Source organism: Sprattus sprattus (assembly GCF_963457725.1).
Source record: "Sprattus sprattus genome assembly, chromosome: 3".
NCBI lineage: Eukaryota > Metazoa > Chordata > Actinopteri > Clupeiformes > Clupeidae > Sprattus > Sprattus sprattus.
In genome coordinates, this window is record NC_137922.1 from 42,128,085 (window position 1) to 42,141,790 (window position 13,706).

Genomic DNA, 13,706 nt, shown 5'->3' on the forward strand with positions numbered 1-13,706 from the left:
GTGTGTTGGTTCCAGTAATCAAAATAATGTCAACGAGAGAGTAAGTAACATTATTTTCTTTTTTTCCTAAACAAAGTTACTCACTCATTTTGTGCATTGTTGACAAGGTATGAATACCTCTATTGACCAATTAATGTTCAGAGCTATATGAGTGTGGTATTAATAGTGGTATTATTTGGTCGGGGGGGGGGGCGGCAATCTTACCTGCTTTCACACCTTATGGTTCTGTCCTGACATGGGAGCAATAGAAGGAAACATCTAAAAGAAAAGTTTTGTAAAAAAGCAACTCCTACAATGCGATGTAACTGAATAACACAGCCAAGCATTCTCCTTCCACTCCAACCTCCTTCTTTGCTACAATGTTAGAAAATATTTCTTTATGGAAGTATAAGTGGACCAACATGGACAAACACATAGACATGTATAGTGGACAATGTTGTCTATGGACAAACACACACAAACATTCTGACATTTCCCATAATGCCTCAGTGATGCTACCAGCTGACAGAGCCGTTCTTGAAGTGCAGCACGTTCGGATACCAGAAAAAGTGTAGACCTTTCATCTGTTTCCCTAAGCAAAGTTAAGGACATAGTTTTCAGCCCCCCTAGGTGTATGGCTGGGCGTAAGATGGGGTCCCATACGGCGTGGTCGGACTGGTGTTATAAAAACAACTAAGTGATCGCCATTCTAGATTAAATTTCGGTAAGTTACTAGCTAACGCTAGGCATCTTTGGCAACGCATCGCTCTCTTTTGTTTAACCTACGCAGGGCCTAGCCAGAAATAAAGACATACAAACCTCAGCAGCCAAAATTATGATTGCTGATGTCATCCTCCTGAAACATGTAGCTAAAGCTTCACGACACATATTGTTATGACAATGAAGAAATTGGCCTGTCATAGCAATGTGAAGTGTTTGCTTTTAAGACCAACTGTAGCTGTCTAAGTTAGTTAGCAGGATAGCTCACAGTACTGTACAAGTTAGCCAGCTAATGTTAGCTGGTGCAGACGGTCGAGTTGTTACTTGTCAAGAGGAAAACACGTAAGCTCGCGATGCTAGCTAATATTTGTTTACAGTACTATAATGAATTTAGTCATTAATGAGCCCTATCTAGAGTAAAAGACAATAAGTGCCGAATAAGAAACATAAATAAGTGTTTATTATTTACTGGTTGTATTCATGTCTGTGAATGTTAGCGGTAACTGTTCGGGAGCTATCCTAATATTAACGTTGCATATCTCAACAGATGTATGCTAACGTCGGTGAGCTATTCGCTAGCTAGTCACAGGCGATATCGTTAGTTTTTGCTTGCTGCATGCAAGGTATGTAAAGAAGGCACACTTCAGCTGTCATTCTTTAAAATAGTTAATGGCCAGTCCACCACTCCGCTTACTTAACAAGTTAGCGTTAACGTGGTTAACTTGGTGGGATGGTGGTAGTTAGCCACTAGCTAGCTAGTAAACTTATTTTGCAGTGACAGTTCTGTAGCCTAACTGTACGCGGCCAAACTTTCAATGTGTCCCAGCAGATAAGTTGTGTCCACGTCATTATCAGTTTAACATTAAGTGTCTGAACGAAGGTAAGGTAACTTTGGTAGTTTATTCAACTTTTATGTTCCTACTTTTCTGTAGATCAAGGTGTTCGTCATGGCGGGCACTGATGACTTAACTTATTCTGTATCGCAATCCTTTAAATAAAATAGAGCGTCAAGTGTAAATCGCTAGGCATAGGTTAATTTGGCCCATTACCTTTATACGCCTTGCAAGTTGCAACGTTTGCGTCCTCTCACCTATCAAGTACTCTTTAGCTAATGATGGTTGTCAGCTTTAGATAGGGTTGTAGAGGTTTATGAAAATTGCTGCAAAGAATTTTGTCCAACTGTATTTTTATTTATTTTATTTTACTCAATTGCTGAACTGTAACCCAACTTCTTTCTGTTTTGTAGGTGATAATGGACCAACCAGACAACAGTGGGGATGGGTTGCAGCCTCAAGACCTCTCTTCCTCCTGCACCCTGCCCATTGTCTTTGATTTGAGCAGAAAGGGTGAAGATTGCCTGCTAAAAGCCAATGCAGTGGAGAGTCTACATGTACAGTCACCGGGTTGGTACGTGGGAGCTGGGACTAGCGAAGCGGTGACTTTCCACGAGAATACCTGTGACCACTCTCCGTTGCCTGGCGATCAGATCCAACCCGACAATGCCTTCTCCAACACCACCGTCACCCTCTCGTACGTAAGCCGGTCTCACGTCTTTTCCTCCAACAGCACCCTCACGCCACATTGCCCTCTGTACGACGTGTCGTCCCTCAGCAAGAAACTTTCCCAGCATGCATCGGGCTATGAGGCCCTCCCATTGGTGTCTGAGGCAGACGGGTCGCAGCTCTGCTTGGAGATGGATCCCCACTGTCTTCAGCCAGTGTCTGCACCTGTCGGGGTGGCACCACACGAGTCGTTTGAATTCGTCCTGCCCGCTCAGGTGGTGCAGAATGTCGCCACTGGGGTTTGTTTCCTCAAGCACGCCGTAGACCTCAACGGCATTCAAGATGCCGGGGACGCAGCAGTGGAAATCCTGACGCCCCTCCAGCAAGGCAGCCCCATTGTTTGCAAGCTCTCGCAGGAAGAGAACGGCTGTTTGCAGAATGGAGACTGTGCCTTGTGGGACACTGGAGTGCGTGGCGAGAACGCCTCTGGCGATCTCTTCACAAACCCGGGTGAGGTGCAGAGAGAGAGGGACTCTAAAGTGCTCTTTTTGATCTCCAGGACTGAGCAGCCGCTTATGCACGACACAGGGACTTCTATAAACGTCTGTAGCTCGCTCAATAGGGAATATATCAGCCCTCTAGAGGACCCGGTGTCGCCCCCTGCTACCCCACAGAACGAGATGGAGGATGTTTTCATACTGCCACAGACCGCAAGTTCTCCAAGCGGGGAGAGTTGTCCTGAAGGCTTGGTTAGAAAAGTCACTGAAGTGGGTTTTTGTAGTCCTCCACCTGCCGATTCAGCTTGTGCTGGTGAGATGGAATGTTTACCGGGTAATTCAAACACTGAAAACATATCAGAATTGAGCTGCCAACCGCTGGTAGCTCATGATCTAGACACATGCCATGTACTGTTAGAGCAGTGTCCGGACCTGTCCCAGTATAAAGCGCTTGGTATGATGGACAAGCCAGAGTTGACAGCCAGTCGCCAGTTAAATGGCAGCACACCAACAAAGGCTGGAACACCAGAGAGGAAAATACTTCCCCCACGTTCTGGCAGGGGAATAAGGTTAGAGGCCATTGTTCAGAACATCATCCCATCCAGATCCAAAGCCAGTAGCACTCGTTCGGCTAAGAAATCCCACCGCTCGAAAGTAGAGATGTCTGAGAGGAAAGGTGTCCGGGTTGATGGACAGGTTTTAACTGGTAGTGATGGCCAGGTTTTAACTGGTAGTGATGGCCAAGAGCCACGTGAGAACGTTTGCACTTCTGAGCAAGAGACTATGACTTCCGAGACTAGCTCTTGCTTGCAGGCACCAGTCCAAAAGGAGAAGGATGTAGATAGTAGCAGCTGTTTTAAAGAAGGATCTACCTCAGATTCAGAACATACACAGAGTCTTTCCAAATATCTTCAGGAGGGCACATCTGATGAAACGATGTACAACGCATCACCCACCGCAACCAAGAAATCGGGAAAAGGGCCAAGCACTTCGAACTGTAAATCCTCCAATGATCGCTGTGCGCTGAGTCAGTCGCCCCCATCTAAATCGCACAAGAAAAAAAGTCACGTGAAGCGCAAATGTCCGGCCAGCACGCAGAGCAAAAGCTCACCCCCCACCAAAAAAGCCCACGCGCCCAAAAGGAAACGCAAGAATCCCAATGTAGGCCAGTCCACCATGTTCTCTCCAAAGGAGCCGGAGATCAAGCTGAGGTATCTCAACTACAAGGAGGAGAAAAGGGATTCGCGAGGAGAGACCTTCTCTCCTTTCGTGCACATGTCGGACAAGGAGTACGCCACGTGTACGGTTGTCAACTACTCAGAAGAGGTCAAATCGGCGGCAAGGAAAGGACGGCATCAGCCCTCCTCAGGGTTCATGCCCGGTGTCGTCCCGTCCACGCCTTTCTTGCAGTACAGCCGCGTGTCTACGGAGGGCACACAGCGGGCTGCTCTGGTCTGCTGTCTGTGTGGCCGCTCGGCAAACGCGCTGGACCTGGGGGACCTCCACGGGCCCTACTATGCAGACGGCTCCAAACCAGAGACTAAGCCCTCTGCTAGCATCCCTGGCGTGAAAGGCGAGGAGGAGAACCTCAGCGATTCTGACTCCTCTTTCAGCACAAAGGGAAGGAAGTGTGCCTCTGCAACCCCCGGAAGCTGGGCTCGAAGGGCCCGACAGAGGAGGCCCCCAGAGACCACTATGGGGGCCTACCCGAGGTGGACCAGCGACAGCGAGCTGTCACACAGCCCAGCAGCCAAGAGGTCCAGGATGGACGGCGACGACGATAACTGGTACAGCCCGCCCGTTGTGCCGCTGGAGTCGAACGAGTACTGGCTGCACGAGGACTGCGGCATATGGTCGGCAGGTGTCTTCCTGGTGAAGGGGAAGCTGTATGGGTTGGAGAAAGCAGTCAAGATGGCCCACGAAACGGTAAGAGTCTAGACAGGGTGTGTGTGTGCAGTACATAATCTGTATTCATAGGATACTTTGCGTGCTACATTAGGACTCCCTCTTACTTCTACATAACCCACAAAAGTGCCCTTCAGTGACTCCCTTGATGAAAAAGAAGAACATTTACACATTGTTGCATACATTTTGAGTTTGGTTAAAGGAGAGAAGAGAAAGTGTAATACACAAAGTTATTTGAGGAAAGCCAAGGTATATTGGTCTACATTTCGAGAAGTAGTCTGAAAAGAAGGCCTTTTTTTCCCTAATTTACTGTCTTACAGATGTGTTCCATGTGCCACAAAGTGGGTGCCACATTGGGGTGCTTTTTCAAAGAATGCCCCAACAAATATCACTACATTTGTGCTGTACAGTCGGGTGAGTTTCATTACATTTATTGCTGTACAGTCTGGTGTGTTACTGGCTTAACCAAGTATCTATTTGGCAAGTTTGATTGGAATCTTTGGTATGGTGGGACTGTATCCTGAAGGATTGTGAAACAAGGACTTTAGTATGGTGAGAGTAAAAGCGCTGAACTGTTGCTTTAAAAGTGGGGCACCCTTCATGCAGACAGATGGATATATGCCTGTTTGCACAACAGACCTGTTGCCTACTCCCCTTGTCTTTTGCAGACAAAACATGTTCTAGCTTGAGGGAACAGGAATGTTCATTGAATGTTCAATTAAAACAAGCATGGTTCTGCTGTTGTAGAATAAGATGGTTTGTGAAGCCATCCATCCCAATATATAAAAGATTCACATGCAAATTAACTTTAAATAGCTCTGTAAAACCTCTTTTCTGGACCCGCAATGTGCTGTTTAAATCTAGTGTAATTAGTGTCAGTTGGCAGTTGGAGTTGCACTATTTAAATTTTGCCTCTAAGCCATGTAAAAAGATTTGGTCATGCTGCATATCTGCGAGCCAATTCAAATTTGTTCTGTCCTCCTGACGTGGCGTGACATGACTTTTTTTAAAACAGTTTATGAAAACAGAATCCTAAATAAACAAATGAAACCTCACATCGATGTAAGAATCACATAGGAGTGGCTTTGTCAGCTAAAGCAGATGTATGGTCTGTACAAGGTCTGTGGAATGTCACTAATCCCCATGATAGTTTACCACAGCCCCACCATACTTACAGACTGTGATATGAGAACTTAAACTGCTGTTACTTAAACTGCTGAAGACTGTTACATGATTGGTTTCTTCTTGTTTGTGCTTGCAGACTGTGTACTCAATGAAGATAACTTCTCGATGAAATGCACCAAGCATAAGGTATTCTGTTTTCAGTATGCCTTGCAAACATATAATTAACGGTGCAATATCAAAGTTAACATCCAATTTTCTTTTCGTATGTTTTTTTTTTTATATGTCATGTTTACGTGATCTGTTAGGCAAATTCCATTCACTAACATAATTGTGTGAAGAACACAAAACTGCTGCCACTAGCTAGTTGCTCTTTGTGCAGAAGCTCCTAAGTCAAAAACATACTCTAGAACCTCGATGGGAGTCTCTGGTTGGATATAGTGATCGTTTCATCTATGTAATGGTTCCTGATCCAGCTTGTTCTCATTTCCTTCATCAGAATAGATCTATCAAAGGCTCTACAAATAGAAAGAGTGCCAGATGACAAGAAACAGAAAGCAGCATTTGTACAAGGTTGGTTGTTTATTCTCCTTTCTTTTTTTGGGTCGGTGACACGTTAACTACCAGTGACCAGATTTTACAGTGGGAGATGGGAGAGATAAAAAGAAAGTGGTGAAGAAGAGAAGGTAAAGGGAGGGGTAGAGAGAGGCGCAGTATGAGGGAGGGAGGGAGGGAGGAGGAGGAACGGAACCATTTTGTCACAGTTATGCGTTATCTGTATCTGTATCAACACTATTAAAGATCAGATGAAAATGCCAAGTGTATTCTCACAGAACCAGCTAAGAGCTATTTTGTGTAAAAATTACTGCCACAACTCTTGAGATTGCTGTTTAGATTTGACCATGAAATCTGTCCTATACGTTTGTTTCAGATGACTGACATCTCTGCCACTCCACCTTGGTGGTCCAGTGGGTCTACCGAGCTCAGTGAAACCGGCAAACACGTCTCCTGAATGACAGAAAAGGCCTCTATGGAATGCAGTCACCCTCTAACCTTAACACAACATCTCGCTAGTGAAGGCAATCCTCACATCAGTGTGCTCCAACAAGGAGTTTCAAGGCTTCCGTGAACGGCAGGGCGTCCGTAGCGGTTACAGCTGTGGATAAAAGTGGAGTCGATAAATACAAACTAAGGGGCCCAAAGCAGGAAAGTGGAATAAAATGAAATGGCACAGAATAATGTTTTTAATATATATATATATATATATAAATATATATGTCTGAGAAGAAATTTTCAGCAGTTAGTTAAATTATCCTAAGTGGATAATATAATTATTGTAATTCTCTTTTGTACAGAATGACTAGTCTTATTTATACTTTGTTTCAATCTAAGAATTATATTTCAGTCATTTTTGAAACAATGTGGTTGGATACATTGTGTGTTAATTTAATAGAAGACGCATGATTCCTGCTCCCCAAAAACGAGGCAAGTGTTGGCCCAAAGAAGTATGAAGGGGGAGTTAACCGTAGGGCATACACAGGGTTGTCGGATCACTTTAAGTTCAATTTCCTCCCTCTTGACATCTGTTTAATCACAGATGTTTTATCTCATTACCCTTTACGGTTTTACTGACATGGAAATGTTTGATCTACAGCAAAAAAGAAATTGAAAAGAAACACATTTTCTTTGTTCTCAGTCAGAACGGAGACCCCGAGATAGCAGAAGACACTCGAATGGAGTTGGCGCATATTCTCTGGATTAGCGCCAAATCCATCATGATCCAGCTGTCATCTGCGTAAAGCTCTAAGTAGCTCTAAGAGTGATCTTGACTATCATAAAAGACTGCACTCATAATCTCTCTCTCTCTTGGTTTGTAGTGATCCATGAGGGACTGTGCCTGTGTTTTAAAGTCATTCATTGAATGTATCCTCTCTGGATATTCTCTTTTAAAAAAAATGAGAATTTCAGAGTGCACTTTGGCACTTAATTTATCCTTGTGTTTTTGTCATGTTTGTTTTTCGTTTTATTTTCAGAAAGTAATTTACAAAAAAAGTATTGTCCCCATAAAAACAAATGCCCCAAACTTAACTCTGAAAAAGCACTCGAATTCTATATCAAATAGATCGAATTAAGATAAAGAATGTATCACTGCATTGTAGCATTGAAGGACAACGGAGATGCTCCTAAATGAAACGTATATCAAGTTATAGCTTACTGCATATCATCCACTTTAGATAAGTTGAGTAGTTGGACGTGTACCCTTTTGGCTTTTACAAATCTGTAGAACAAACAAGAGTAAAAGCTCAAAAACACACTTCATAGAAGAAGCACAGGACATATTGTGCTGATAGGCTGATGCTTTAACATACCAATGGGGTGTAGCTGTAATCAAGCCTCCCACCCAACCACCCAACATTGATGGAGAGGTTGTGTTTACGTTAATGTGGGGTCACTGGCCGTGGCCTAGTACCTCCATCATCTCCCAATGCAGAGACAATATGGATGCCCATGTATCCTTTAGCCCATATGGGAATATGGGTGCCTCCTTTAAGTCTCTTTCAAACTTGCCTATAGTCGAGGCTTAAGAAATCTCTAGTACGAGGTACATGCTTTCTTCTTCGTCCTCTGTAGTTCACAAAGCTGACTTACAAAGCTGTGTACTTGTCTTGTCCACTTGTTGATGGAACATCGTATAGAGCAACTAAAAGAGCTGACTGCTCAGATAAACACTATGTTGTATGTCAAAACACCAGCTCGTAATTTTCTGTCGTTTATGGTCTGTGTATCTGTGTCTCTCTAACCATCAGTGTTAATGCTGACATGTCCTTTACTCTCTTCTGTCTGTCATCACTTCTTCAGATGGCTACTCAAGTGGTCATATTATCCCTTTCCAGGAATATATGCAGTTGTTACACACGCCAACATGACAGACTTTTGAAGGAGGATATTCAAGAACTAAATAGTTCCTCTATAAACTGGTGAACCTGCCACAGCTTTGTTGTACGTGCAACAAATATCGTATTTATACCCTTTTTTTCCCCCTGGAGACCAACTCAGATGGCCAGTTTACCAGCCTTGTAGAAGACAAATCAGATGATGTACATAGCCTTTGGTTTCTTGGACAGTTGACAGGAGGCCTGCATGCACTTTTTTCATGTAAGAGATCTGTTTGAACCGATGCAGGCTTGATACTTGTCTGGTGGGGGGGGGGGGGACCAGTGCATATAGGAAGTGTGTTATAGTCCATATCAGTGATGTCTGCCCAAATGTGTCCATTGCATAGCAGCACTAGACCAGTGTTTGTGTACCTAATGAACTTTGTGTTTGTCTGCGGGGGAAACATAGCCGCTAGTGAATGTTCCTTACAATTTGTGCCAATGACACAGTTGCGTGTCCCAATACGACGTATGGAGAAGCAAGGTGATCGCTTTAGTTATGGTGACGCCAATTTGGCCGCTGCATTCGGAGAAAGCGGTAAATCTCCAATAGAAGAGCCCTACAGCAAAACAAAGCCATAGGACTCTTCTTCTATGAGCCTGACTCTTGAGTTAACTTAACCTGGTTTGTCATTAAACCATGTACTTGGAACCCCCCTGATATCCTAGTGATCTTGCTGTGTACAAGCAGTGTGCCATATTGATGTTCTTTGTCTTTTTAGTTTCTTTACTTTTGGAAATGCTATTTCTGTTTTCTTTCTGTAGCTCGTGTTCAAGTGAGTTACATCACATTTTGATAAGTTTTGAATATCAGCCAAAGTCAGCCACATGCAACTTATCGAGATTCAGACGTCATTATTTTTAACAGTGAAACTGAAATGTACCAAATGTTTTACTTGTTTGACTTTGTTTTGTTTTTCGTTTCTTATGTTTTATGTGTCTCTCTACCATTTTTTGTCAGAATCTAAAACTCAGGGTTAAACCTCAGTCTCTGATCTGTATATCCTCATTTTCTTCACACCATACAGGACTGGAACAATACTACAGCTTAATAATCGGTAAAAAAAAAAAACACAAATAAATTTGCATTCTGTTCACTTTGCATACATGAAAGCTCTATTTCTTCTTTTCCCTCAAAATACTCTAGTATATCACTTTTGCACCGATTTCCTTGCCTTTGCCATGCGTCAGTGTTTTTTTGGTAGTGAGTTGGATTGGGAGCCGACACATTGAAGGCTGGCCAGAGGTACAACACTGCACCAGCCTGCTTTGCCGTTTTCTGTTTGTGTGAGCGCGGCTACTTTGAGGTCTGCCATCATTAAATATGTGATGCATCACAAATTCACAGAGGTATTACTGTAGTAATGCTGAAAGTAATTAAGTACCTCATAATACCGTGGTAAAGTTGGTTGGAAGTTGGATATTCAACAGACATTCGGACACCCGTATGTTTAGGGACCATCAACAAATTACACATTTAAAATTTCAAAAGTCAATAGCTTTTCAACAACATGAACTATAAACATAAAAATTATGCTGAACTGTTCAAAATGTATGCATACACATTGCACAGCCTTTAGTTTTTTCATTTTCACTTCACACTATTTTCAGTAAATTTATGAAAGTCTGAAACTTCAATAGATTTTTGGTCATGTGACTTATCATCCTCAAATCTATTTCAGAGTGTTCATTGACTATGTATACATGTTGCACAGCCTTTAGTTTTTTCATTTTCACTTCACACTATTTTAAGTGAATTTTTGAAAGTTTGAAACTTCACTAGCTTTTTGGTCATGTGACCTGTTTATTTCAAAGGCCTGTTTAACTGCTAACAAAGTAAATTTGTACATGTCTATTTAGAGGCTGAGACTTTCTCTCATCCAATCACAATTTGTGTTAATGACAGTGACATATCCAAACCCTTCGACTCCTAGGAAGTGGAGTAAGGGGTAAAACCCAAAGGCCAACTGTAAAGTAAAATAGGCCTGGACTGGTAATTTGTCTGGCTGGTAATTTGTCTGGCTGATGCCCCATTTGGACCGGTGTAAAATAAAAACTTGATAAGAAGAATAACAATTTGCACATTGACCGGCCCATGAACCAGGGACGACATTGGTTCTTTCTATATGCTGACACTGGGATAGCCTTATCATTTCTATTACAAGTCCCCACCCCTCCCCTTATTAATATGTTTCTTGTGAGTCAAATGCCATGGCCCAGAGACATACATCTGTGGACCTCGAGCACATGCTATGACGACAACGATGATGATAATAAACCAAACAAATTAACGTTGAAAAAGGACGTACGAGGACGGCTTTGGACACAGTCACTGTAATCAACAGAGTTGCAAAGAAGCATAAGCTACTAAAGAAACTACTTTTATTGTAAGGGGAGATGAAATTGTTGGTATTAAGACACAATTATTAAATATTGTATCTCTGTACACTGGAGATAATGTGATAATGTGACACATTCCCCATACTTTGTACATACTAAACAAGTTTACTATTTACTTAGGCCGACTTTCATTTTATTACATAATTTCAAATTATACTTTGACTTTCAGTAAAGCATTTTCTTTGATAACTACTTGTACTACTACTTGAGTATGGAGATTGTGAAATATCAGCACTAGTTCTCCTCTTAAATAGCCCGTTCAGCAATTTATACCTGTAATTTATTTACTAAACCAAAAGGAAAGAAAAGTGAATGGACACTGAAATGGATTTGAGGATGATAGGTTACATGACCAAAAAGCTATTGAAGTTTCAAATGTTTAAAAATTAAGTAATAGTGAAAATAAGAAAATAGTGTGAGGTGAAAATGAAAAAACTAAAGGCTGTGCAACATGTATACATAGTCAATGAAACTCTGAAACAAGTTTGAGGATGATTAGTCACATGACCAAAAAGCTATTGAAGTTTCAAATTTTCAAAAATTCACTGAAAATAGTGTGAGGTGAAAATGAAAAAACTAAAAGCTCTGCAACATGTATACATAGTCAGTGAACACTCTGAACTAGTTTGAGGATGATTAGTCACATGACCAAAAAGCTATTGAAGTTTCAAATTTTCAAAAATTCACTGAAAATAGTGTGAGGTGAAAATAAAAAAAACTAAAGGCTGTGCAACATGTATACATAGTCAATGAACACTCTGAAACTAGTTTGAGGATGATTAGTCACATGACCAAAAAGCTATTGAAGTTTCAAATTTTCAAAAATTCACTGAAAATAGTGTGAGGTGAAAATGAAAAAACCAAAGGCTGTGCAACATGTATACATAGTCAATGAACACTCTGAAATAGATTTGAGGATGATAAGTCACATGACCAAAAAGCTATTGAAGATTCAGACTTTCATAAATTCACTGAAAATAGTGTGAGGTGAAAATCAAAAAACTAAAGGCTGTGCAACATGTATACATAGTCAATGAACACTCTGAAACTAGTTTGAGGATGATAGGTTACATGACCAAAAATCGATTGAAGTTTCAAACTTTCATACATTTACTGAAAATAGTGTGAAGTGAAAATGAGAAAACTAAAGGCTGTGCAACATGTATACATAGTCAATTAACACTCTGAAACTAGTTTGAGGATGATAAGTCACATGACCGAAAAGCTATTAAAGTTTCAGACTTTCATAAATTTACTGAAAATAGTGTGAAGTGAAAATGAAAAAACCAAAGGCTGTGCAACATGTATACATAGTCAATGAACACTCTGAAATAGATTTGAGGATGATAAGTCACATGACCAAAAAGCTATTGAAGTTTCAGACTTTCATAAATTTACTGAAAATAGTGTGAAGTGAAAATGAAAAAACTAAAGGCTGTGCAACATGCATGCATAGTCAGTGAACACTCTGAAATAGATTTGATGATGATAGGTTACATGACCAAAAAGCTATTGAAGTTTCACATTTTCAAAAATTCACTGAAAATAGTGTGAGGTGAAAATGAAAAAACTAAAGGCTGTGCAACATGTATACATAGTTAATGAACACTCTGAAACTAATTTGAGGATGATAAGTCACATGACCAAAAAGCTATTGAAGTTTGAAGATTCATTTTGAATTAAAACATTTTGTTACAACCTGATATGAAAATAAACAAAATAAAGGCTGTGCAATATGTATGCATACATTTTGAACAGTTCAACATCATTTTTATGTTTTTAGTTCATGTTGTTGAAAAGCTATGGACTTTTGAAATTTTAAATGTGTAATTTGTTGATGGTCCCTAAACATATGGGTGTCCGAATGCCTGTTGAATATCCAACTTCCAACCAACTTCACCACGGTCCTCATAATTATGTAAAAAATAGAGAGACCTTTTCCTACTATGGCCCTTACAGAGGTCAAAGTGTCGATACAGTGACGGTATCGTAATCCACATAAACATAGTCATATGGAGACAGCCGTTGTTTGTGTGAGCACAGCTACTTTGAGGTCTGCCATCATTAAGTGTTAGGTTGAATGAAGTATGGTCATCATTGCCACCTGTAATCAGACCGGATCAGCCTACTACCTGGTTTTCACCATGTGTCTTAACGAGACCATTCACATTGCCTTTAGGGCTAGGGATTGCCACCTTCCCAACTGTTTGATGCATGATATCATGATAAATATGTCGTACATCACCAAGTCACAAGAGTATCACTGTAGTAATGCTGAAAGTAATTAAGTACCTCATAATTATGAAAAAATTAGAGACCTTTTCATATGATGGCACTTACAGAGGTCAAAGTGTGTATAGTATGGTGAATAACAGTATCGTAATCTACAGAAACAGTCATATCGAGACTGCTCTCATTTGTATGCATTTTATTTGTAAGAGAACACACGGGCCAACACACAGGTCTTAAAGATTTCACTTTATTTTTGCTTAAATCCGTCAACAGGAAGACAGTTGTATTGCGAAGACAGTTTGACAAGAGTTCTATTGTTGATTTTTCTACTGATTGAAACATCACTGACCCACAGAGCATCTAAAGTCTGTCACTGAAGAGAAACACAATGAAATCACACAACTTGCATCACA

At 41.1% G+C, this 13,706-nt stretch overlaps 1 protein-coding gene across 1 annotated transcript; it reads left to right on the plus strand.

Moving 5' to 3' along the window:
- The first annotated feature begins 533 nt into the window (after positions 1-533).
- On the plus strand, positions 534-6,917 carry LOC308362456 (uncharacterized protein). Its single transcript, XM_080835111.1, has 6 exons — positions 534-703; positions 1,946-4,624; positions 4,924-5,017; positions 5,865-5,914; positions 6,225-6,298; positions 6,657-6,917. Exons 2-5 carry the CDS (start codon positions 1,952-1,954, stop codon positions 6,267-6,269), a joined length of 2,862 nt encoding a protein of 953 aa, XP_080691237.1. The 5' UTR covers positions 534-703; positions 1,946-1,951; the 3' UTR covers positions 6,270-6,298; positions 6,657-6,917.
- Positions 6,918-13,706: the final 6,789 nt, after the last annotated feature.